General features: G+C 42.2%; 1 protein-coding gene across 2 annotated transcripts in view; it reads right to left on the reverse strand.

The window, feature by feature from the left end:
• Positions 1-22,846, reverse strand: part of scn1laa (sodium channel, voltage-gated, type I-like, alpha) — a 157,989-nt gene that overhangs the window by 15,151 nt on the left and 119,992 nt on the right. For both annotated transcript variants that reach the window (XM_067987358.1, XM_067987359.1), the window contains exon 23: positions 8,237-8,374. In XM_067987358.1, the coding sequence (XP_067843459.1) occupies positions 8,237-8,374 (138 nt within the window). The remainder of the gene's footprint in view (positions 1-8,236; positions 8,375-22,846) is intronic.

Genomic DNA, 22,846 nt, shown 5'->3' on the forward strand with positions numbered 1-22,846 from the left:
CAAATGTATAAAGATTTAGTGATTGGTTCAGTTTGTATCTGAATGCAATTCCCTTTTGAGAGGTTAGATATTCAAAATCCAGGTACCTAATAACTCTTTTTTGTTCCGTTGGGACGGGCTCCACTTAAACCGCGTCCTGGCGAATCAAATAACTAGGGCTGTAGATAGGGCTTTACAATATAAAGGGGGAGGGGGAGAGGTCAGGTGAGGGGAAACTTAGAAATCTAATGAGAAAATTCAAGGCAACAGAACAGTGTAGTGATTTGGGTAAAGATAAGCAGAGTGTGGCAGGAAGGGACAGAGAGTGGCAGGAAGGGACAGAGAGTTTATCAATAATAGAGCATCGACAATTAAGGTCAAAGCAGGGAAAAATGGTTAAAAAGTCAAAATTAAACATTATTTATCTGAATGCATGGAGCATTCGTAACAAGATAGATGAATTAGTCGCACAAATAGAGATAAATGGGTTTGATCTAATAGCTGTTACAGAGACATGGTTACAAAATGACCAAGATTGGGAACTAAATATTCCAGGGTACATGACGTTTAGAAAAGGCAGAATGGAAAAGGAAAGGGTGTTGCCCTAATAATAAAGGATGATATAAGAACAGCGGTGAAAAAGGATCTTCGCTCGGAAGATCAGGAAGCAGAATCAGTATGGGTGGAAATAAGAAATAACAAGAGGCAGAAAACATTGGTGGGAGTAGTTTATAGGCCCCCTAATAGTAGCTATACCATTGGACAGAGTATTAATCATGAAATAATAGGAGTTTGTAACAAAGGTAATGCAGTAATCATGGGGGACTTTAATCTTCATATGGACTGGTTAAATCAAATTGGCAAAAAGTAATTTGGAGGACGAGTTCATGGAATCCATTCAAGATGGCTTCCTCGAGCAATACCACATGGAACCAACCAGGGAACAGGCTAGTTTAGATCTTGTATTGTGCAATGAGATAGGGTTAATTAGTAATCTCACAGTAAAGGATCCTCTGCGGAAGAGTGATTATAATATGATAGAATTTCACATTGAGTTTGAGAGTGACGTACTTAAATCTGAAACTAGAGTCTTAAAGTTAAATAAACCCAATTACATAGGTACATAGGTATGATGGGCAAGTCAGCGAAGGTAGATTGGGAAATTAAATTAAAGAGTATGATGGATGAAAAGCAATGGCAAAAATTTAAAGAAATATTTCAATATTCTCAACAAATGTACATTCCATTGAGAACTAAAAACTTCATGGGAAAAGTGATCCACCCGTGGCTAACTAAAGAAGTTAAAGATAATTAGATTAAAACAAGAGGACTATAATGTTGCCAAGAAGAGTAATAAGCCTGAGGATTGAAAGAGTTTTAGAAACCAACAAAGGACAACCAAAAAATTGATCAAAAGGGAGAAAATAGAATATGAAAGTAAACTAGCAAGAAATATAAAAACAGATTGTAAGAGCTTCTACAAGTATATAAAAAGGAAGAGAGTAGCAAAAGTAAATGTTGGTCCCCTAGAGGCTGAGACAGGAGAAATTATAATGGGGAATTAGGAAATGGCAGATGCGTTAAACAAATATTTTGTATCTGTCTTCACAGTCGACGGCACAAAAAGCATACCAGAAATAGTGGGGAACCAAGGGGCTAATGAGAGTGAGGAACTTGAAGTCATTAGTATCTGTAGAGGAAAAAGTCCTTCAGAAACTAATGGGACTAAAAGCCGATAAATCCCCTGAACCTGATGGTCTACATCCTAGGGTTCTAAAAGCGGTGGCTGCAGAGATAGTGGATGCATTGGTTATGATCTTCCAAAATTCCCTAGATTCCAGAACGGTCCAAGTGGAGTGGAAGGTGGCAAATGTAACCCTGCTATTCAAGAAAGGAGGGAGAGAGAAAACGGGGAAAGATAGGCCAGTTAGCCTAACATCAGTTGTCGGGAAAATGCTGGAATCCATTATTAAGAAAGTGTAACAGGGCATTTAGAACATCATATTAAGATTTGGCAGAGTCAAGATGGTTTTATGAAATGGAAATTGTGTTTGACAAATTTATTAGCGTTTTTTGAGGATGTAACTAACAGCGAAGATAAAGGGGAACCAGTGAATGCAGTGTATTTGGATTTTCAAAAGGCATTCGATAAGGTGCCACATAAAAGGTTGTCATGCAAGATAAGGGCTCATGGGGTTGGGAGTGGAATATTATCATGGATAGAGAATTGGTTAACGGAAAGAAAAGAGAGTAGGGATGAATGGGTCATTTTCAGGTTGGCAGGTTGTAACTAGTGGGATACCGCAAGGATCGGTGCTTGGGCCTCAGCTATTCACAATCCATATTAATTAATTTGATGAATGGACCGAGTGTAGTGTATCCAAGTTTGCTGACAATAAAAGCTAGGTGGGAAAGTAAGCTGTAAGGAGGACACAAAGGGCTCAATTTTGAAACGGTGGTGTGTTGGCAGCGGAGGGGTGAATATTCACGTGGCAAACCTGAATAAAAAAAACTTAGTGATTCCGACGCGATCGCAACGTAATTGATGGTGATTAAATTTCTTTTCGGGTTTCGCGTCCGGCAGCCAATAATGATTGACAGGCTGGCTGCCGACAGGAGCTGCAACACCAAGGGGAGAGAAAGAGAGAGAGAGAGACATCATCCGGCGCTGGAACGGAAGATCGGGGGGTGGGGGGGGGAGATCGGGGGGAGAGGGGAAGGTTGGGGGAACATGGTGGGTGAGAGGGGCAGATCGGGGGGGAGAGTGGAAGATCGGGGGACATGAGGGGGGAGAGGGGAACATGGGGGGGGAGAGTGGAAGATCGGGGGGCAAGGGGAACATCAGGGGGACATGGGGGGAGAGGGGAACATCGGGGGGGGGAAGAGTGGAAGATCAGGGGGACATGGGGGGGAGAGGGGAAGATCGGGGGGAGAGGGGAAGATCGGGGGGAGAGGGGAAGATCGGGGGGAGAGTGGAAGATCGGGGGGACATGGGGAGGAGAGGGAAAGGTCGGGGGGACATGGGGAGGAGAGGGAAAGATCGGGGGGAGGGGAAGATCGGGGGTCATGGGGGAGAGGGGGAGATCGGGAGGTGAAGAGGGGGAGATCGGGGGGACATCGGGGGGTGAAGAGGGGGAGATTGGGGGGACATCGGGGGGTGAAGAGGGGGAGATCAGGGGGTAGAATGACCACCGCACAGTCCTCGTGGAGATAAAGTCCCGACTTCACACTGAGGACACCATCCAACGTGTTGTGTGGCACTACCACCGTGCTAAATGGGATAGATTCAGAACAGATCTAGCAGCTCAAAACTGGGCATCCATGAGGCACTGTGGGCCATCAGCAGCAGCAGAATTGTATTCCAACACAATCTGTAACCTGGTGTTGTAAGATTCCTTACATTTGTCCACCCCAGTCCATCACCGGCATCTCCACATCATATCTAAGGGAGGATATACTTGCCTTAGAGACGCAGCAACGAAGGTTCACTAGATTATTTCCTGGGATGAGAGGGTTGCCCTATGAGGAGAGATTGAGTAGATTGCGCCTATACTCTTTGGAGTTTAGAAGAATGAGAGGGGATCTCATTGAAACATATTAGATTCTGAGGGGGCTTGACAGTGCAGAGGCTGAGATGTTGCTTCCCCTGGCTGGAGAGTCTAGAACTAGAGAGCATAGTAGCAGAATAAGGGGTCGGCCATTTAAGACTGAGATGAGGAGGCATTTCTTCACTCAGAGGGTTGTGAATCTTTGGAATTCTCTACCCCACAGGGCTGTGGATGCTGAGTCATTGAGAATATTCAAATGTAAGGAATCTTACAACACCAGGTTATAGTCCAACTGTTTTATTTGAAAATCACAAGCTTTCGGAGGCTTTCTCTTTCATCAGGTGAGTGTGGGACTCAAAACACTCACCTGACGAAGGAGAAAGCCTCCGAAAGCTTGTGATTTTCAAATAAAACAGTTGGACTATAACCTGGTGTTGTAAGATTCCTTACATTTGTCAACCCCAGTCCATCACCGGCATCTCCACATAGAGAATATTCAAGGCTGAGATAGATACATTTTTGGACTCTAGGGGAATCAAGAGATCTGGGGATCGGGCAGGAAAGTGGAGTTGAGGTCAAAGATCAGCCATGATCTTATTGAATGGCGGAGCAGGCTCGAGGGGTCATATGGCCTACTCCTGCTCCTATTTCTTATGTTCTTATGTTCTGGGATGAAAGTAACAATTCTCTTTGAATCTGTACATTTGGAAAGTACTGTTTCTTTTTATATTTTCTTAAGGGTGGCACAGAAATTTGCATTAGACAGTATGCGATGTCCGAAGTGTGACTCACAGCTGAAGTACGAAGGACAGAAAGTGCTCAAGTGCATAAAATTTTTATAATTTGATATGGATTGAAGGATAGAGCAGTGCTACTTCCCAGAAATCCATTACGGTTCAATTCCAGTAATTATGCAATGTTTATCTCATAATTTGTATTTTTGGCAAGGATTTCATCAAGCATTCCAGATCTATCTATCTTGCTGATTGTTGCTTTCGTTGACAATGTATCAAGTCTACTTAAACTCTCTTTCATTTTCACCCGTAGCTTTTTCATTACCATTTGTTGAGTACACATGATGACCACTGTTGCTTAATATGTGCAATAATTTATACATATATTTCATCTGCCACTGTTCTGTCCACCTGCGTATTTTATATAACTAAATCTGTGTCCCTGGCTATCTCCTTAGTTTTGTATCATCTGCAAATTTGACCAGTTTGCATTGAGCTTCTGAATCCAAAATGGTAATGTAAATTAGCAACAGTAAGGTTTCCAAATCTGATCTCTGGGGTACTCCACTCTGACATCGTTCTCCCAACATGTACTTCCTGCTTCAACTATTTGTTATTCATTCCCAGGTTTAATCTTGAATCCCTTCCCAGGTTTTATCTTTACTCCTCTGCATCAATTACACTCACTGCTGTGGTTATTTAAATATTTAAATATGTACGTTCTGTCCAGCATTGCCAAGGCAGTAATGATGTTGTGAATCACAGTCTTATTTGAATACGCTGACCTGTCTTTGGGCAGGGGTTTTGGCATCCAGTGGAATTGATAATGGCTGCATAAATAGGTGGAGATACAGTAGTATAGGTCCCTGCCCAATTTTGTATCCCTGTCTGCCTGAGTAACATTGGAAAATGGGCACTAAACTGGAGAAAAAAACAGCCTTTTATGTTTACTTTCTTAACAGATTGTTTAACTCATCAAGAAATGTAGCAGGGCATTTGCACCAAAATCAAATGTATACAAAGATTAAAATATTCATTTTATTCTAAAAATACTATGGGACTAAAATTCTGGGGAGCACAGAAAACTAGGATGAACCAAATTTGGGATAGAATCCAGATCAGCCAGGTTCCCACCCCATTTGCTCGGCATTGCAATTCTGATCATGGGTGTGGGGAGGTGGGGGGGCGGGAGAGACATGTGCAGGCATACTTTGAGTGTGCGTCTGGGACATTCTTGCCCTACAATGTGAATTCCATCCAGCTTGCCACTTTTAGGTCCAGCAGATCCAATGCCAGCTGAGAGAAGGCATAGGTTCCAAGACTTCAAAGATTTTAAGGCAAAAAATAATAAATCCCAATTACCTTCTGAATTCTGCCCCACTGTTGCTGCAGGTAATGATGTTTCTTTTTTAACGTTATCCTTCGGCCTGATAGTGACCTTGGGCTCCCCCCTTGCAGAAGCAGGGGGCTGCTCTGATTTTCTAGCGGCACCACAGGGTGGGAACCTCTATTGCAAGCATGGGCTACCTGCCCTCAGTCTGGGCCACCTGCCCTCAGTCTGGGCCATCAGCCCTCAGTATGTAAATTAACCTGTCTCCACAAGGCCCCTCTCAAAAGGGTCGGCAGAATTTTGGACCTTGAATTAAGAAATGTTCTCTGATTCTGTACATGCCTGTAATTTAAGTTTTATAACATTGTTCATTAAAATTACAAAATTTAAATTAAAATTACAAAAATAGATCAGTTTTTGAGCTGGAATAGGAAGAAAAGAGATACATACATGGCAGAAGGGTCAGAGGGCACAGATATAAGGTGGTTGGCAAAAGAACCAGAGGCGTCATGTGGAATCATTTTTATGCACAGCGAGTTGTTATGCTCTGGAATATACTGCCTGAAAGGGTGGTGGGAGCAGATTCAATTGTAACTTTCAAAAGGGAATTGGATAAATACTTGAAGGGAAAAAAATTAGGGCCTTTGGGGAGTAGGACTAATTGGATGATAGCTCTTCCAAAGGGCCAGCACAGGCATGATGGGCCGAATAGCCTCCTTCTGTGCTGTAACATACTATGATACAGAAGACCCTTGTTATATTGCAGTTTTTGGGAGTCAATCAAAAAACATGCTGTTGTGAGGGAAGTGCGGTCTCATTCAGTAAAGTGTAGTTTTCAATGTAATGGACCTGGCAGCTTCATAGTGTTTGAGTCATTCATGGTTGCTACCCTCATCAATAGTTCTTCTCCCTGCTGATACCGCCCTTAATTCTGCAATCACTGTCTTTCAGCCACAAAGAACACAGAATTGGACAAACAGGAGAAGAGTAGACTAGGTAAACAGAACAGGGAAAAGTGAACAGAGCATCAGGTAGACAGAACAAAGAGTTGCGTTTAAAGAACAGAGAATCAGATAAACTTAATGGAGAAAAAACATTGGTCAAATACTGAATGAAGACTCGGTTTATAGAAAACCAGAAAACAACAAAGAATCAAAACCACCAAATGGAGAATTGGATCCAAAAGTAGAGAATCAGATTCATATGATGAAGAAAATGCAAAACAGAATCAGATGACCGGGTGAGGAATCAGAATTAGGGAGCAGAGAAACAGGAAAACAAAACAGAGGCTAATAAATATAGAATGAAGAATCATAAGCACAAAATATAAAATCATAAAGCATGGAACCGAGAATCAGATATAAGTAACAGAGATACAGACCTATGGGGGTAATTTCTCACCTGAAAAGGGCTGGCGACAATTAAAAATCAGTGGTGGGGTGGTTGGAGCTTGCCTGATGCAATTTTAAGGCAGGTCGGTAAATAATTCAGCGGCTTGTCCACCTGAAACCAGCGTGAGGCTACTTAAATATGCAAATCAGGGCCCTATGCCAATTGTAGGACCCTGATTGCAATTTTCAGTTACAATTGGCTGCTCTTGCCATTTGTACCAGGCATGAGCAGTCGCTCACAAAACGGCCCAAGAAACTTTCAATTTTTTCTTCAGTGAGCAAGAGTGCTCCTCCTGGGGTCCCAAAAAGACTCCGACCCACATAGGGCTTAGTCGAAGCCCTCCCCTGGGATCACCTTCCCCCCCAATCCCTGGTCCGTACCTGCTGGCTGACTCAATGTGGGAGCCAGCTGATTCACTGCCCTCCCAGAACTGGTGAGCTGCATTGGGGCACCTGTTTGATACAAACAGCTAATAAGGACTGGGCCTCAAAATGGCTCAGGCCTTGCACTGGCATGAATGGGCAGAGCGAAGCAGAAGCTTTGCCAACTCTGCGCTCGTTTCAGGCACTACCTGAAAATCGTGCCCATAGGATACACCATCTGATAGACAGAATATAGAATCAGTGACACAAAAGAGAATCGGACAGATACATTGTAGAATCAGATTCACAAATACAGAAAAACACAGAACAGATACACAGGATATAGAATTAGTTTAAAAAAAAGAACGTGGCAAAGAACAACAGAAAATGAGGAACACATGAGAGAGCATCAAATATACAGAATAGTGCATCAAATATAAAGTAGAACCATATATAGAGCAGAGACTTCCATAAAGAGCACAGAAGCAAAAGAACAGAAAAACAATAGATACATAAAGGCTATTAAGAAAAAGCAGTAGAGTATACCAAATGTTCCTATGTTCCTAAATGTAGTGAATAAGAATGAAAAATATACTCTACAATTACTACACATATAGGGAACACAAGCTATAACAAAAGTTACTGCAGAGGTGATAGATGGAAAAGAATATCCTTAAAAAGACAGTAAATTGATAAATGCAGATTTTGAGAAAAAGGAAATATCCCCCATAGTGTTTTTATCCCTTGGAAAATTACAGATCTGACCTTGAGGGAAATCCGCACAAAATTGCAGTCCTACTGGAACTTTATAAACACAATTTTAAGGCATTATATTGCTCTATGACCATAAATATTAGTTGTGTTTATTTTCTTATCAGGCAAAATACTTATCTTTTTCTTCTGTTGATTGAAGTTGTCAATAATGACACCAATAAACAGATTTAAGGTGAAGAAAGATCCAAAGATGATGAAAATGACAAAGTAAAAATACATGTACAGGTTGACTTCATGGGAGGGTTGCTGCTCCACCTAAAGAAAGACATAATTTAGGGCAAAGAACTTAAAAATACTGAAAATAAATGCTATATACATTTTGTTTTATATTTATTTGACATTCATGCTTTTAAGCACTGTACATAACATTAAAATGACAATATAGTCCACACCAGCTAAATTCAGAACCCTTCCAGAATTGTAATTTTTTTTCAGCCTTGTTTTATATGGTCATGTTTTTATATGTATTATAACATGGAGCAAGATTGTTACTGTAGATCAGAATAAATTTATATGCTATTGCCTCATGAAAGTACCTATTATTTTTAATGAAGTGTACAGTTTTGTGTTCAAAATATGCAAAGCACACGAATAGCAGGAAAATACTCCAATTTTCACTTTTAAAAGTGGTTAATCAGTAAAATGTGACCATGTGATAATTAATAGTTCATTATTAGAACAGCCTCATGTGTCAAAGTCAATTTAGAGATGAGACTGTCCTGAGAGTGAATAATTCTTCCTTCAGAGATTGAGAAAAATGGACCTATATTCTTTGGAGTTCAAAAGAATGAGAAGTGATGTCATTGAAACGCATAAAATTCTTAGAGGACTTGACAGGGTAGATGCGGACAGGCTGTTTGCCCTGGCTGGAGAGCCTAGAACTAGGGGGCATAGTCTCAGGGTAAAGGTGGACGATTCAGGACTGAGATGTGGATGAATTTCTTCACTCAGAGGGTGGTGAATCTTTGGAATTCTCTACCCCAGAAGGTTGTGGATGCTCAGTCGTTGAGTATATTCAAGACTGAGACCAATAGATTTTTGGACTCTAAGGGAATCAAGGGAAAAGGGGCTTGGGCGGGAAAGTGGAGTTGAGGTTGAAGATCAGCCATGATCTTATTAAATGGCGGAGCAGGCTCAAGGGGCCGTATGGCCTACCCCTGCAGCTATTTCTTATGTTCTTAAGCTTTGTAAAATGATTAACCTATTTATTATAAATAAAATGAAAGTAGTGGCTCTTGGCGATATAGCTTTTTAAAAACTTGTTCCCAGGACCATCCCTCTATTCATGTGGACACATTCCCCTTAATTACATGTGCCAGTATCTTTGCCATAAGAGCCCTGTGTGGAACTTAATCAAATGTTCTTTTTTGAAAACCTGTATAAACCACATCCACTACAAATCCTTTACCTATCCTCTTTGTTATTTCTTCAAAGAATTCGATAAAGTTGGTCAAGCACGACCTACCTTTTAGCAATCCATGCTGGTTATGATAGTTTCTGGCCCTGATTAGTAATTTCATGCCATATTATCAACTTTGGTAGTTTACCAACCACTGTCTTTTTTGCCACTCTCCAGTCCTCTGTCACAATTTTCCTTTTCACAGAATTTTGGAAAATTATGGTCTAGCTCCATTTCCAGATCAGTTACCTATCTCCTCCTTGGTAAAAACTGAGGCAAAAAGCGTATTTATCATTTTTGCAGTATCATTTGCCATGTCCTCACCTGGTGCCACTTTCAGTGGCCTCACTCCATTCTTCGCTTTTCTTTTTCTCTTAATATAACTAAAAAACTTGTTTATTATTATCCTTCACTTCTTTTGCCATATTTAATTTTTTAAAAATTATTTGCCATTCTGATGCCTTTTTTACACTTCTGGCTTGCCTTTTCAAACTGAATCCATCTTAGTTCTGTGTCATTTTTCTTCATGGCCTTAGTGCCTTTTTTTCCTTCTTTATGAGTTGCTTGGTAGTCCCGTTCAACCAGGCAGGAGGCAGGAGTGCCCATAAACTAGTTACCTTTGCTTTGCATGGGTGCACATTGCTCTAGTGCATTCATAATCACCTCTTGAAGGAACTTCATAGTTCCTCCACTCCCCTAGCCATTTTCAAACCTTCCAGGCTCACTCTGGCACGAATTTTCAAGCGGTCATATTATGATCACTAGTACTTAAAGCCTCAGCCACCTTTGAATTGAAGATTTCATTGTCCCCATTAAAACAACAACAACAACAACAACAACAACAATAGTGATAGGGGACTCAATTGTAAGGGGAATAGACAGGCGTTTCTGCGGCTGCAACCGAGACTCCAGGATGGTGTGTTGCCTCCCTGGTGCAAGGATCAAGGATGTCTCGGAGCGGCTACAGAACATTTTGGAGGGGGAGGGCGAACAGCCAGCTGTCGTGGTGCACATAGGCACCAACGATATAGGTAAAAAAGGGGATGAGGTCCTAAAAGCAGAATATAGGGAGTTAGGAGGTAAATTAAAAAATAGGACCTCAAAGGTAGTAATCTCAGGATTGCTGCCAGTGCCACGTGCTAGTCAGAGTAGAAATAGGAGGATATTTCAAATGAATACGTGGCTAGAGGAATGGTGCAAGGGGGAGGGATTCAAATTCCTGGGACACTGGAAACGGTTCTGGGGGAGGTGGGACCAGTACAAACCGGATGGTCTGCACCTGGGCAGGGCCGGGACCGCTGTCCTAGGAGGAGTGTTTGCTAGTGCTGTTGGGGAGGGTTTAAACTAAAGTGGCAGGGGGTTGGGAACCTGAGCAGGGAGAGAGAGGAAAGCGTAACAGGAAGGGACAGAAGGTATGGAGTAATAGGTAAAGTGTTAAAAAAGGAAAAAGCAGGAACTAAGCGTCACAAAACAGATTTGAAAGTTCTTTATCTGAATGCACGTAGCATTCGTAATAAAATGGACGAGTTAACGGCACAAATAACTACGTATGGGTATGATCTTGTGGCCATTACAGAAACATGGCTGCAGGGTGACAACGACTGGGAATTAAATATGCCAGGGTATTTAACAATCAGGAAGGACAGGCAGGAAGGAAGGGGAGGTGGGGTGGCTATGTTAATAAAGGAAGGAATCACTGTAATACAGAGAAATGATATTGGGACAAAGCATCAAGATAATGAAACAGTTTGGGTGGAGATAAGGAATAATAAGGGAAAAAAAACATTAGTGGGCGTAGTATATAGGCCTCCTAATAGTTGCAACTCTGCTGGAAGAAGTATTAATCAGGAGATAGTCGGGGCATGTAATAAGGGAACAGCCATAATTATGGGGGATTTTAATTATCATATTAACTGGACAAATCAAATTGGGCAGAGCAGCCTTGAGGACGAGTTCATTGAGTGCATCAGGGATGGATTTCTTGAGCAGTATGTAACTGATCCTACAAGGGGGCAGGCAACCTTGGACCTGGTCCTGTGTAATGAGTCAGGATTAATTAATAATGTCCTAGTTAAGGATCCCCTTGGAACGAGCGACCACAACATGGTTGAATTCCATATCCAATTAGAGGGTGAGAAGGTTGATTCTCAAACAAGCATACTGAGCTTGAATAAAGGAGACTATGATGGTATGAGAGCGGAATTGATTAAAGTGGACTGGGAAAATAGATTAAAGGGTAAGACGGTACATGAGCAGTGGTGTTCATTTAGGGAGTTATTTTACAACTTTCAAAATAAATATATTCCACTGAGGAAAAAAGGGTGTAAAAGAAATGACAGCCATCCGTGGCTAAGTAAAGAAATCAAGGATAGTATCCGACTAAAAACAAGGACATATAAGGTAGCCAAACTTAGTGGGAGGATAGAAGATTGGGAATTCTTCAAAAGACAGCAAAAAGTAACTAAAGGATTGATTAAGAAAGGGAAGTTAGATTATGAAAAGAAATTAGCAAAAAATATAAAAACAGATAGCAAGAGTTTCTACAGTTATATAAAAAGAAAAAGGGTGGCTAAGGCAAACATAGGTCCCTTAGAGGATGAGACCGGGAAATTAATGGTGGGAAACATGGAGATGGCAAAAATGCTGAACAAATATTTTGTTTCAGTCTTTACAGTAGAGGACACTAAGAATATCCCAACACTGGACAAACAGGGGACTCTCGGGGGGGAGGAGCTAAATACGATTAAAATCACTCAGGAGATGGTACTCAGTAAAATAATGGGACTCAAGGCGGATAAATCCCCTGGACCTGATGGCTTCCATCCTAGGGTCTTGAGGGAAGTGGCAGTAGGGATTGTGGATGCTTTGGTGATAGTTTTCCAAAATTCCCTGGACTCAGGAGAGGTCCCGGCAGATTGGAAAACTGCTAATGTAACACCGTTATTTAAAAAGGGTAGTAGGCAGAAGGCTGGAAATTATAGGCCAGTTAGCTTAACATCTGTGGTGGGTAAAATTTTGGAGTCTATTATTAAGGAGACAGTAACGGAACATTTAGATAAGCATAATTTAATAGGACAAAGTCAGCATGGCTTTATGAAGGGGAAGTCATGTCTGACAAATTTGCTTGAGTTCTTCGAGGATATAACGTATAGGGTGGATAAAGGGGAACCAGTGGACATAGTGTATTTAGACTTCCAGAAGGCATTCGACAAGGTGCCACATAAAAGATTATTACTTAAGATAAAAAATCACGGGATTGGGGGTAATATTCTGGCATGGGTGGAGGATTGGTTATCGAACAGGAAGCAGAGAGTTGGGATAAATGGTTCATTTTCGGACTGGCAACCAGTAACCAGTGGTGTTCCACAGGGGTCGGTGCTGGGTCCCCAACTCTTTACAATCTATATTAACGATTTGGAGGAGGGGACCGAGTGCAACATATCAAAATTTGCAGATGATACAAAGATGGGAGGGAAAGTAGAGAGTGAGGAGGACATAAAAAACCTGCAAGGGGATATAGACAGGCTGGGTGAGTGGGCGGAGATTTGGCAGATGCAATATAATATTGGAAAATGTGAGGTTATGCACTTTGGCAGGAAAAATCAGAGAGCAAGTTATTTTCTTAATGGCGAGAGACTGGAAAGTACTGCAGTACAAAGGGATCTGGGGGTCCTAGTGCAAGAAAATCAAAAAGTTGGTATGCAGGTGCAGCAGGTGATCAAGAAAGCCAACGGAATGTTGGCTTTTATTGCTAGGGGGATAGAATATAAAAACAAGGAGGTATTGCTGCAGTTATATAAGGTATTGGTGAGACCGCACCTGGAATACTGCATACAGTTTTGGTCTCCATACTTAAGAAAAGACATACTTGCTCTCGAGGCAGTACAAAGAAGGTTCACTCGGTTAATCCCGGGGATGAGGGGGCGGACATATGAGGAGAGGTTGAGTAGATTGGGACTCTACTCATTGGAGTTCAGAAGAATGAGAGGCGATCTTATTGAAACATATAAGATTGTGAAGGGTCTTGATCGGGTGGATGCAGTAAGGATGTTCCCAAAGATGGGTGAAACTAGAACTAGGGGGCATAATCTTAGAATAAGGGGCTGCTCTTTCAAAACTGAGATGAGGAGAAACTTCTTCACTCAGAGGGTAGTAGATCTGTGGAATTTGCTGCCCCAGGAAGCTGTGGAAGCTACATCATTAGATAAATTTAAAACAGAAATAGACAGTTTCCTAGAAGTAAAGGGAATTAGGGGTTATGGGGAGCGGGCAGGAAATTGGACATGAAGCTGAGTTCGGATCGGTCAATGCCCTGTGGGTGGCGGAGAGGGCCCAGGGGCTATGTGGCCGGGTCCTGCTCCGACTTCTTGTGTTCTTTAGATTTGTGGTTGGGATCAGATCAGCCATGATCTTATTGAATGGCGGAGCAGGCTCGAGGGGCCGATTGGCCTACTCCTGCTCCAATTTCTTATGTTCTTAACAACAACAACGTGCATTTATATAGCACCTTTAACATAGTAAAATGTCCCAAGGTGCTTCACAGGAGCATAATCAGACAAAAAAAAATTGACACCGAGCCAAAGAAGGAGACATTAGGGCAGGTGACCAAAAGCTTGATCAAATAGGTAGGTTTTAAGAAGCATCTTAAAAGAGGAGAGAGAGCAGTTGAGAGACAGAGAGGTTTAGGGAGGAAATTCAAGAGCTTAGGGCCTAGACAGCTGAAGGCATGGCTGCCAATGGTGGGGCAAAGGAAGTTGGGGATGCACAAGAGGCCAGAATTGGAGGAATGCAGAGTTCTCAGAGGGATGTAGGGCTAGAGGAGGTTACAGAGCTATGGAGGGGCGAGGCCATTGAGGGATAAGAATTTTAAATTTGAGGTGTTGGTACACTAGGAGCAATAAATCTAAGTTTATTTCTCCCCTGGTTGGCTTTTTTACAAACTGAGTCATAAAACAATCTTTTATTAACACTAGAAATCCCTTCCCTACCTTACCAGTAGAAACATAATTGTCACAGCCAATTTCAGGTAAGTTAAAATCTCCAATTACAACAGTTGGTCCCTTACTATTCGCCTTTCTTATCTCATCCCACAGTTCCTTATCAAGGCTGCCACCCTGCTCCTGGGGTTCTGTAGCATAATAGTTTACCTCTGTTACCGTCTATTAATTCTACCCAAAGTGATTTGGTGTCTGCCCTTTCCTTTTTTATATCCTCTCTCACTTGTGCTTCAATACTGCAGTATATATATAATATATATATATACTGCCACATCACCCCCTTTCCTCCCAATACGAGTTAGGGTTAAAGGGCACTGATTGCCAAAAGATCAGGTGACAGAGGAAGAGGAAGGTTAGGGGTGCAGAGTGCTTGATGGTGAATGCAAAAAATGTTATGAGATGCAAGTGTGAAGAGGTTAGAGTGGTGATGACGGAGAAAATGGTATGGGTAAAGGTATGAAGTAAATTGGAAAAAAAACTCACCGTTGTCACAAGATAAACAATTAGTGGGAGAGGTATGACAGTTTTGGGAGAGGGGTGCCAGGATGTGGGAGAAAAGGGTGTGGATTTGTGGGATTCAGCAGTAACGCAGGTTGTTTTGTGTAGTGGTAGTACTGGGGATGAGGTTGTGGAATATGGTCGTATTGAGGACCTGGGGTGTGGGAGTATGAGCTGGGCCTCAGGGTTAGACGTGGGATGGGAGTCCCTAGGTGTAGGCCAGGTGGGAGGGGAGGTCCTAGCATTAGAGCAATGGCAAAGGTTATTGGGGTAAGGGAGCAATGGAAAACCAAGGTGTCGTGGGACTAGTAATAGGATGTCTTAGTCTGGGAGCAAAAGGTGACGAGGTGTCTTGGAATGTGTCAAGATGCTTGCTCTGAGTAGGAACTCAGCTTTAAAGTTTCTTAAGTGTTGAAAACAAAAAATAAAGGGGAGAGCTGAAAAAGGAAATAAGAGGGGTAAAGAGAGTGTATGAGAATAAATTAGTGGGTAATATGAAAGGGAATCCAAAAGTCTTTTATAAACATACAAATAGTAAAAGAGTAGTCAAAGGAAGGGTGGGGCCGGTTAGGGACCAAGAAGGTTTTCTTATGGAGGCAGAGGGCATAGCTGAGGTATCAAACAATTACTTTGCATCTGTCTTCACTGAAGAAGAGGATGCTGCCACTATCACAGTAAAGGAGGAGGTAGTAGAGTAATTGGATATAATAAGAATAGATAAAGAGGATGTACTTAAAAGATTGGCAGCGCTCAAAGTAGAAAAGTCATCCAATCCGGTTGGGATACATCCTAGGTTGCTGAGGGAAGTAAGGGTGCAAATTGAGGAGGCTCTGGCCGTGGGTATAGAGGGTAAAATTTCAAAGTTTGCAGATAACACAAAATTCGAAAATATAGTAAACAGTGAGGAGGATAGTAACAGACTTCAGGAGGACATAGACTGACTGGTAAAATAGGCAAACACATGGCAGATGAAATTTAACGGCTGAGAAGTGGGAAGTGATACATTTTGGAAGGAAGAAGATAGAGAAGGAATATAAACTAAATGATACAATTTTAAAGCGGGTGCAGGAACAGAGAGACCTGGGGATGCACATACACAAATCTTTGAAGGTGTCAGGACAAATTGAGAAGGCTGTTAAAAATGCATAGGGGATCCTGGGCTTTATGAATAGAGTCATAGAGTACAAAAGCAAGGAAGTTATGCTAAACCTTTATAAAACACTGGTTAGGCCTCAAGTGGAGAACTGTGTTCAATTCTGAGCACCACACTTTAGGAAGGATGTCAAGGCCTTAGAGAGGGTGCAGAAGAGATTTGGCGGGATGGTGCCAGGGATGAGAGACTTCAGTCATGTGGAGAAGCTGGGGTTGATCTCCTTAGAGCAGAGAAGGTTAAGAGGAGATTTGATAGAGGTGTTCAAAATCATGAAGGGTTTTGATAGAGTAAATAAGGAGAAGCTGTTTCCAGTGTCAGAAGGGTCAGTAACCAAAAGACACAGATTTAAGATAATTGGCAAAAGAACCAGAGACGACATGAGGAAAAAAAAATTATGCAGTGAGTTATAATGATCTGAAATGCACTGCGTGAAAGGGTGGTGGATGCAGATTCAATAATTATCTTCAAAAGGGGACTGGATAAATACTTGAAGGGGAAAAAATTGCAGGGCGATGGGGAAAGAGCAGGGGAGTGGGACAAATTGGATAGCTCTTTCAAAGAGCCGGTACAGGCGCGATGGGCCGAATGGCCTCCTTCTGTGCTGTATCATTCTATGATTCTAAGTTTTCTCAGCACAGTGTGAACCAATGCAGGCACGAAGATGAAAATGGCAAAATGCAATCAGCCTCACCTGTACTGGTGCTGTCAACACACTGTCACATGGCTTGGAAACACAAATTAGAAAGACTCACATGTAGCACCAGAGCTTGGAGATTGGAGTTGGAGGAATCAAGGAAAAGTAATCAAATGAATCTGTAAATTCTCATGTGACAGAAAAGCATGAGGTAAAATAGCATGATGGAAATAGAGTGGCCGGAAGTGTGTAATAGAAATAGGCATGACAGCTACAGGAAATAAGAGTTACACTTACAGGAATAATGTGCATATGCAAGAATATATATTTTTTTCCACTCAGCATGCTTAAACAGTAACTCTGAATGAAAGCCTTTCCAGGTTAATTTTTACTCTGATGAGTTTCTTTCAATATATTCATATTCTCTATTCTCTTCACCCATGATGTGGAGATGCCGGTGATGGACTGGGGTTGACAATTGTAAACAATTTTACAACACCAAAGAACTTTACCCAAACACACGGAACAGCCATAGGGACCAAATTCGCACCCCAATACGCCAACATTTTCATGCACAAGTTCGAGCAGGACTTCTTCACTGCACAGGACCTCCAACCAACACTATACACCAGATACATCGACGACATTTTCTTTCTATGGACCCACGGTGAGGAATCACTGAAGAGACTACACGATAACATCAACAAGTTCCATCCCACCATCAAGCTCACCATGGACTACTCCTCAGGATCGGTTTCTTTCTTGGACACACGAATCTCCATCAAAGACGGGCACCTCAGCACCTCACTCTACCGCAAGCCCACGGACAATCTCACAATGCTCCACTTTTCCAGCTTCCACCCTAACCACGTCAAAGAGGCCATCCCCTATGGACAGGCCCTGCGAATACACAGGGTCTGCTCAGACGAGGAGGAACGCGATGGACACCTACAGACGCTGAAAGACGCCCTAGTAAGAACGGGATATGATGCTCGACTCATCGATCGACAGTTCCGACGGGCCACAGCGAAAAATCGCGTAGACCTCCTCAGAAGACTAACACGGGACGCAACCAACAGAGTACCCTTCGTCGTCCAGTACTTCCCCGGAGCGGAGAAACTACGCCATGTTCTCCGCAGCCTTCAACATGTCATCAATGATGACGAACACCTCGCTATGGCCATCCCCACACCTCCACTACTCGCCTTTAAACAGCCACCCAACCTCAAACAAACCATCGTTCGCAGCAAATTACCCAGCCTTCAGGAGAACAGCGTCCACGACACCACACAACCCTGCCACGGTAACCTCTGCAAGACATGCCAGATCATCGACACAGATACCACCATCACACGAGAGGACACCACCCACCAGGTGCACGGTTCATACTCCTGTGACTCGGCCAACGTTGTCTACCTCATACGTTGCAGGAAAGGATGCCCCAGAGCATGGTACATTGGCGAGACCATGCAGACGCTGCGACAACGGATGAACGGACACCGCGCAACAATCGCCAAACAGGAGGGTTCTCTCCCTGTCGGGGAACACTTCAGCAGTCATGGACATTCAGCCACCGACCTTCCGGTAAGCATACTCCAAGGCGGCCTTCGAGACACACGACAACGCAAAATCGTCGAGCAGAAACTGATAGCCAAGTTCCGCACCCATGAGGACGGCCTCAACCTGGATCTTGGGTTCATGTCACACTACACGTAACCCCACCAGCGAACAAATGTTATCTGTTTTTAATATAACGGGTCATTGACTGTCTTCCTTATCTCTCTCTCTCTTTTTTTGGGGGGTTTGTATATTCGGTGGCCTTTTTAGGTGACACCTTTCTGTCTGCTCACTGTGATTGCCTTGGCAACGGGCAGTAATCACCAGGCATTGTTATGTGATCTTAAAATGCGAAGGATTCGAAAATGTCATTTCCACACCGCCTGAGGAAGGGGAAAGCCCCCGAAAGCTTGTGGGATTAAAAATAAAATTGCTGGACTATAACTTGGTGTTGTAAAATTGTTTACAACTCTTCACCCATGTCATAGGAACATAGGAACAGGATTAGGCTATTTAGCTCCTCGAACCTGTTTTGCCATTCAATGAGATCATGGCTGATCTGTGACCTAACTCCATATACCCACCTTAGCCCCATATCCCTTAGTACCTTTGGTTAACAAAAATCTATCATTTGATAAGGTGCCACATTAAAGGTTGTTACGCAAGATAAGGGCTCATGGGGCTGGGGATAACATACTAGCATGGAGAGAGGATTGGTTAACAGACAGAAAACAGAGAGTAGGGATAAACGGATCATTTTCAGGGTGGCAGGCTGTAACTCATGGGGTACTGCAAGGATTGGTGCTTGGGCCTCAGCTATTTACAATCTATATCAATGATTTGGATGAAGGGACCGAGTGTAATGTATCCAATTTTTCCGATGATACAAAGCTAGATGAGAAATTAAGCTGAGAGGAGGACACAAAGGGTCGGTAAAGGGATATAGACAGGTTAAGTGAGTGGGCAAGAAGGTGACAGATGGGGTATAATTTGAGGAAATGTGAGGAAGAATAGAAAAACAGAGTATTTTTTAAATGGTGAGAAACTATTAAATGTTAGTGTCCAGAGAGACTTGGGTGTCCTGCTACAAGAAACACAAAAAGTTAGCATGCAGGTACAGCAGGCAATTAGGAAAGCAAATGGCATGTTGGCCTTTATTGCAAGGGGGTTGGAGTACAAGAATAAGGACGTCTTACTACAATTGTGCAGGGCTTTGGTGAGACCTCACCTGGAGTACTTCATATAGTTTTGGTCTCCTTATCTAAGGAAGGATATACTTGTCTTAGAGGCGGTGCAACGGAGGTTCACTAGATTAATTCCTGGGATGAGAGGGTTGTCCTATGAGGAAAGGTTGTGTAGAATGAACCTATAATCTCTGGGATTTAGAAGAATGAGAGGTGATCTCATTGAAACATATAAGATTCTGAGGGGGCTTGACAGGGTAGATGCTGAGAGGTTGTTTCCCCTGGCTGGAGTGTCTAGAACTAGGGGGCATAGTCGCAGGATAAGGGGCGGCCATTTAAGATTGAGATGAGGAGGAATTTCTTCACTCAGAGGGTTGTGAATCTTTGGGATTCTCTACCCCAGAGGGCTGTGGATGCTGAGTTGTTGAGTATATTCAAGGCTGAGATTTTTGCACCCTAGGGGAATGAAGGGGTATGGGGATCGGGCTGGAAAGTGGAGTTGTGGTTGAAGATCAGCCATGATTTGATTGAATGGCGGAGCAGGCTTGAGGCCTACTCCCGCTCCTATTTCTTACGTTCTGATCTCAGATTTAAAATTAACAATTGAGCTAGTATTAACTGCTGTTAGCAGAAGAGAGTTCCAAACTTCTACCACCCTTTGCAAGTCGAAGTGTTTCCTAACTACACTCCTGAAAGTCTTGGCTCTAATTTTTACACTATGTCTCCTAGTCCTAGACTCCCCAACCAGCAGAAATAGTGTCTCTCTATCTACCCTATCAGTTCCCCTAAATATCTTGAAAACTTCGCTCAAATCACCCCTTAATCTTCTAAATTCCAGGGAATACAACCCTTGTTTATGTAATCTCTCCTCGTAATTTAACCCTTGGAGTCCAGGTATTATTCTAGTAAATCTACGCTGCACTCCCTCCAAGGCCAATATATCCTTCCTAATTTGCGGTGCCTAGAACTGAACACAGTACTCCAGGTGAGGTCTAACCAGGGCTTTGTATAGCTGTAGCATAACTTCTATCCCCTTGTATTCTAGTCTTCTAGATATAAAGGCCAGCATTCTATTAGCCTTTTTGATTATTTTCTGTACCTGTCCATGACATTTTAATGATCTACATACATGGACACGTAAGCCTCTTTGGACCTCCACTGTTTTGACCATTTAGAAAGTACACTGATCTATTCTTTTTAGGTCCAAAGTGGATGACCTCACACTTGCCTACACTGACATCCATTTGCCACAGTTTTGCCCATTCACTTAATCTATTAATATATATCTGTAATTTTATGCTTCCATCTACACTGCTTATGATGTTGCCTATCTTTGTGTCATCGGCAAATTTGGATATGTGGCTCTCTATCCTGTCATCTAAGTCGTTAACAAATATAGTGAATAATTGTGGCCCCAACACAGATTCCTGTGGGACACCACCAGTGACATCCTGCCAACTTGAGCACTTGCCCATTATCCCTACTCTCTGTCTCCTGCTGCACAGCCAATTTCCTAATCAAGTCAATAATTTGCCCTCCATTCCATGAGCTGCAACTTTAGCTAACAGTCTCTTATGAGGGACTTTATCAAATGCCTTCTGGAAGTCCATATGAATAACATCCATAGACATTCCCCTGTCCACTACTTTAGTCACCTCTTCAAAAAATTCATTCAGGTTCATCAGACATGACCTACCCATTACTAATCCATGTTGGCTCTCTCTGATCAGCTGAAATTTTTCAAGGTGTTAATTATAGACTCTAGTAATTTCCCAACAACAGATGTTAGGCTAACTGGTCTTTAATTCCCTAGTTTCCCTCTCTCTCCTTTCTTAAACAGCAGAGTGATATTTGCAATTTTCCAATCTAAAGGAACGGTTTCTGAATCGAGAGAACTTTGGAAGATTATAGTTAGGCTTGTGCAGTGTTCTCATCTACTTCCTTTAAAACTCTGGGATGAAAACCATCTGGTCCTGGGGATTTGTCACTCTTTATTGTCATTATTTTCTTCATTAATTTCTTAATTTGCTTATGTTAATTATGGTGAGTTCCCGTTCCTGATTCAAAATTAGTTTTCTTGGGGCGTCTGGCATGCTATCCTCTTCCTCCACTGTAAATATTGACGCAAAGTAACTATTTAACATGTCCGCCATTTCCTTATTTTCATTTACAATATCACAATTATCAGTTTTTAAGGGGCCCACATTGCTCTTGATCACCCTCTTCTTCCTAATATAATAGTAAAATTCTTTTGTGTTGATTTTGATATTCCTTATGAGTTTCTTTTCATACTCCCTTTTTGTAGCTCTAACTATCTGTTTTGTCACCCTTTGCTGTTCTTTGTATCTCTCCCAGTCACCAGCATCAAGTAGACTCTTGCCCTTTAGGGGTATAAATTGGTTCTGCATCACGTTAAATTCTTTTTTGAAGACCTCCCACTGATCTTGTGTTGTTTTACCCATTAACAGATTTGCCTAGTTTACTGTGGACAGTCTCTATCTCATCCCATTGAAGTCGGCCATACCTAAATTTAGAATCTTAGTAGCTGTTATGGACTTCTCCTTTTCAAACACAACGTTGAACTCAATCATATTATGATCGCTATTACATAAATGTTCACGCACCGTTCGGCTGTTAACTAAATCTGGCTCATTACTCATTACTAAATCTAATATGGCCTGCCCCCTTGTTGGTTCAAGGAAGTATTGTTGCAGAAAGCTGTCCTGAACACACACAAGAAATTCACTACCTTTCTGACATGAGCTCGTCTGCTTATCTCAATCTATATGAAAGTTAAAATCCCCCATTAAGACCATTCTGCCTTTGCTATATGCTTGTCTAATCTCTGCATTTATACATTCTGCCACTTCACAGCTGCTACCAGGGGCCCTATATACAACTCCCACTACAGTCTTCCATCCTTTTCTATTTCTTATTTCTACCCAAAGTCTCCACTGTCTGCTTATCTCTCATTATATCCTCTCTTATTTTTGAAGTAATTTCATCTTTTATCAGTATGGATACTTCTCCCCCTCTACCAGTATCCCTATCCTTCCTGTAGACCTTGTAACCTGGTATATTCAGTTCCCAGTCCTGACCGTCTTGCAGCCATGTCTCAGTAATGGCTACCTTGTCGTAACCTCTAAGTCGAATTTGCGCCTGCGATTCATTCAATTTGTTCCTTATACTCCATGCGTTTGTATAAAGAACGCTTATTTGGGCCACACACTCTAACCTGTCCTTCTGCTCTAATGTTATTTTTTCTCACACACTTCTTAAATCACTGCTGATTTAATTACTTTACA

This window comes from Heptranchias perlo, chromosome 7 (assembly GCF_035084215.1).
Source record: "Heptranchias perlo isolate sHepPer1 chromosome 7, sHepPer1.hap1, whole genome shotgun sequence".
In the NCBI taxonomy this organism is placed as follows: domain Eukaryota; kingdom Metazoa; phylum Chordata; class Chondrichthyes; order Hexanchiformes; family Hexanchidae; genus Heptranchias; species Heptranchias perlo.